Source organism: Pteropus vampyrus, unplaced genomic scaffold (genome assembly GCF_000151845.1).
Source record: "Pteropus vampyrus isolate Shadow unplaced genomic scaffold, Pvam_2.0 Scaffold227, whole genome shotgun sequence".
Classification (NCBI taxonomy): Eukaryota; Metazoa; Chordata; class Mammalia; order Chiroptera; family Pteropodidae; genus Pteropus; species Pteropus vampyrus.
In genome coordinates this window covers 777,577-781,082 of record NW_011889008.1, presented here as the reverse complement: position 1 = coordinate 781,082, position 3,506 = coordinate 777,577, and the positions used below count along the sequence as shown (strand labels likewise).

The 3,506-nt window shown below is 63.5% G+C and overlaps 1 protein-coding gene across 1 annotated transcript in view; it reads left to right on the top strand.

The window, feature by feature from the left end:
• LOC105301136 (leucine-rich repeat-containing protein 45) overlaps positions 1-3,506 on the top strand; it is an 18,968-nt gene that overhangs the window by 10,668 nt on the left and 4,794 nt on the right. Inside the window, exons 10-17 of the mRNA XM_023538653.1 lie at positions 2-148; positions 420-598; positions 790-918; positions 1,945-2,057; positions 2,381-2,439; positions 2,676-2,753; positions 3,021-3,156; positions 3,238-3,315. Coding sequence (XP_023394421.1) covers positions 2-148; positions 420-598; positions 790-918; positions 1,945-2,057; positions 2,381-2,439; positions 2,676-2,753; positions 3,021-3,156; positions 3,238-3,315 — 919 coding nt within the window. The remainder of the gene's footprint in view (position 1; positions 149-419; positions 599-789; positions 919-1,944; positions 2,058-2,380; positions 2,440-2,675; positions 2,754-3,020; positions 3,157-3,237; positions 3,316-3,506) is intronic.

Here is a 3,506-nt window from a genome sequence, read left to right as displayed (position 1 = left end):
GAACTGGTGCCTGGCCTTGTCCACGCCTGACTGGGGCCCTTCAGGGTGGGTTACTGGCCCGCCTCCTCCTGTCCCAGGGCAATAACCTTCGGGCTGCAGGGGCTGAGGCTCTGGGAAGACTCCTCCGACAGAACAAGTCCATTCAGAGGTAAGGTGGCACCTGGGCCTCTCCCTCCCCCGGTCCCGTTTCTCTGCACGGTTCAGGACTGACTCTCAAGGACAGTGTTCTGTGATCTGCAAGTTCGGGTCTTCAGGCTGGTTGTCTGTGCTTCCTGGCCGGCTAGGGGTGCAGGTTACTAGCGTGGCTCCAGACTTCCTGCCGGAGACCCCCAGGCCTGCGACCCTCCTTAAGCCTCCCTGGGCCCCGTGGAAACAGGGTGCCTCTTGGGCCGTGCACCTCACGTCCACCCTTCCCGCAGCCTCACCCTGGAGTGGAACAACCTGGGCGCGTGGGAAGACGCCTTTGCCACCTTCTGCAGGGCTCTGGCGGGCAACAGCACCCTGCGGCAGCTGGACCTGCGCAACAACCAGGTCAGCCACAAGGGCGCCGAGGAGCTGGCCCTGGTGCTGAAGAGCCATCCCAGCCTCCAGCAGCTGGGTGAGGCCTGGGCAGAGCAAGCCTCCTGCTGCGGCGCTGGCCCTCTCCCCGGAGCCACGGGGCGGCAGTGGGTATGGGGAGGCGAGGCGCACGGAGCCGGGGTGCTCTGCGGGTGATTCCCCAGCAGAACCTGCTAGGCCAGGCCGGCATCCCGGGGTGTACCTGTCTGGTGACGACACGTTCCCTTCCAGACCTGCGCTGGAATAACATCGGCCTCCTGGGGGGCCGGGCCCTGGCGAACTGTCTCCCCAGCAACAGAACCCTGTGGAGGCTGGAGCTGGCTGGGAACAGCGTTCCCAGCGACATCCTCAGAGCCGTGGGTACGGGCACACTGTTCTGAGCAGGGTGTGCATAAAGCTGATGGGCCCAGCCTCCAAGGAGGGGTGACTTGGGGCTTGGGACCTGTGACTGTATCCTGATGGCAGCCCGAATTGCAAATGGAGAAGAGAAAAATAAAACTTTAAAAGAAAAAGCAAAAGCCAGAGAGGAGAGGGCGATGGCAGTGGGCTCGCAGGGCGGTCACTGCCCACGGCCTCTACTCGGCTCCTGGCGCCTGCTCATTCAGCTCTGAGGTCCCCTGAGGTGGGGGTGGGGTCACCCGTTTCACAGAGGAGGAAGCTGAGGCAGTATGGCTTAGGGCCCTGCGCTGAAGCCCGTGCTGCTGCCTCGAGTGGCATCTGCCCCGTCACACCTGAGTTTGTGGCCAAGCACTTGGCCAACTGGTCCTAGCCAAAGCCTGCACAGTCTCGCCACCCTGTCCATGACCCCAGCTTCTCAGCCCCAGGCCTGGCAGAACACTCCCGTTCCCTGTGTCTCCTTGTCCCGATGGCAGTGCCAGCCACCCGAGGGCCCAAGCTTGGGCTGGAACTCTGTACAGGGCCACCACCTCCTCGGTCTGCCCAACCTGTGTCATTTCTGGCTTTTTCGTTCTTAGCCTGTCTCTGAGTCTCCCCAGCTCCTGTAGTTGCTTCTGATGCCACAGTACCCTTTGGCTGGCTCCTCTCTGAGGGGTACCTGGGTCTTTTCGGAACAGAGAACCTAAACACAGCGTTCACCTCTTAAAAATCACGCAGTGGCCTTTGACCTTGGGATGGAGTCCAAATGCCCCTCCGCGTGCATGTCCCCCATACCTGGCGCCTCCCAGGCTCCCGGCCCCATCATTGTCCCCACCCCTGCCCCGCTGAAGGCTTCTACCAGTGCACTGGGGTCTGCCTGATTTGAAGATGAGACACTGCCTCTCCCAGTCCTGATTCTGGGACAGCTGCCCTCTGGGCATAGGGCTGGCCCAGCTGCTGGCGACTGCTGAGGTCGAGCCGCCCCCGGTCCCTGACAGCTCTTTCCAACAGAGCAAGCCATGGACCACAACCAGGACAGGGAGGCCACCCTCCGGGAGAACCAGGCCCGCACCCGTGTGCTCAGCAAGGAGGTGCGGCATCTCCGGGAGGAGAAGTCGAAGCAGGTGAGCGGTGCCACCGCAGGCCAGAGCTGCGGCCTGACCCCGCGCTGGCTGCGTGGGCGAGGGGCCCCCTCAGCTCCCGTGTCGTGGCCACCTTCCTTTCCTCCTGCCTTGGACCCTCTCCAAGCTGCCGACACCCAGTTGCGGTGGGGCCTCTTGGACTGAGCGGTCTGGCCGGGCAGGCAAGTGGGCTTCCCCGAGGGGCCCCCGGGCCTCCCTGTGCGGGAGCCATCCTCCCTTTGCTGTCCTGCGGCCTTGGCGGGCATCTGCTTGCTGAATGGGCAGGCTCCAGGCCCTGATGACGCTCTGGCCACCTCTGTCCCCAGTTTCTGGACTTGATGGAGACCATCGACAAGCAGCGAGAGGAGATGGCCAGGAGCAGCCGGTAAGCCAGGCCCCAGGACCGCAGGGCACGGAGCTGGGCCACGGTCGGAATGCCCAGAATTGGGGTCCTGGCTCCAGCTTCGGAAATGATCCAACCCGAGCCTTGTCACTTGCCCAGGGGGGAGGTCGTGGCGTGTGGTGGGAGGAGGAGGAAAGGCAGCTACCACTAGGGCCACGGGAGCTGGTGGCTCTCGGGGTTGGTTTTCGCCAGCCCTGCTGTCTGCTGTCTGCCCACAGGACAACGGCAGCACGTGTAGGGCAGCTTCAGGAAGCCCTAAACGAGAGGCACTCTGTCATCAATGCTCTCAAGGCCAAGTGAGTGAGTGGAGGGCAGGAGAGGGCAGGGCGGCCTTAGTGCGCTTTAGAGACGTTCCTCTGGAACAGAGCAGGGTGTTACAGACAAGAATCCACGCAAGTTCCCACGTACAAAGTAAAGGTGGGGAATGGCTGGGTAACCCTGGAAGCCTTCCTGGAAGAGGAGAGCATTCGCTGGGGTGAATAGCGGCCTGGCAAGAGTGAGAACAGGGGCCTTTGCAAGGCTGAGGTGGGGCTGGGGCGGGGCCGGCTCTTTTCTCTCTGCAGGCTGCAGATGGCCGAGGCCGCCCAGGCTCTATCGGAGCAGAAAGCCCAGGACCTGGGGGAACTCCTGGCCACTGCAAAGCAGGAGCAGCAGAGCCTGGTGCAGAAGCAGGCCAAGGAGCACAGGCTGGAGCAGCAGGTGGGAAGGCTGGGCAGCGGAGCGGGCAGGTGGTGCATGGTGGCAGGCGACCGCCAGTGCCCTTCACCATCCCACCCCTAGGAAGCTGCGGAGCGGGAGTCTAAGCTGCTGAGAGACTTGTCTGCTGCCAACGAGAAGAACCTGCTTCTGCGAAACCAGGTGCAGGGGTGCAGGGCCATGCCCCCGGGAGCCCAGGGGCGGGGCGGGCACGGGCCGGGCCACAGCTTCCCCGCTGTGATGCCCATTTCAGGTGGACGAGCTAGAGCGGAAGGTGAAGTCGCAGCAGGACCAGCTGTTCCTGACCAGGCAGGAGCTGACCAACACGTCAGCCGAGCTGAAGATGCGGGCCA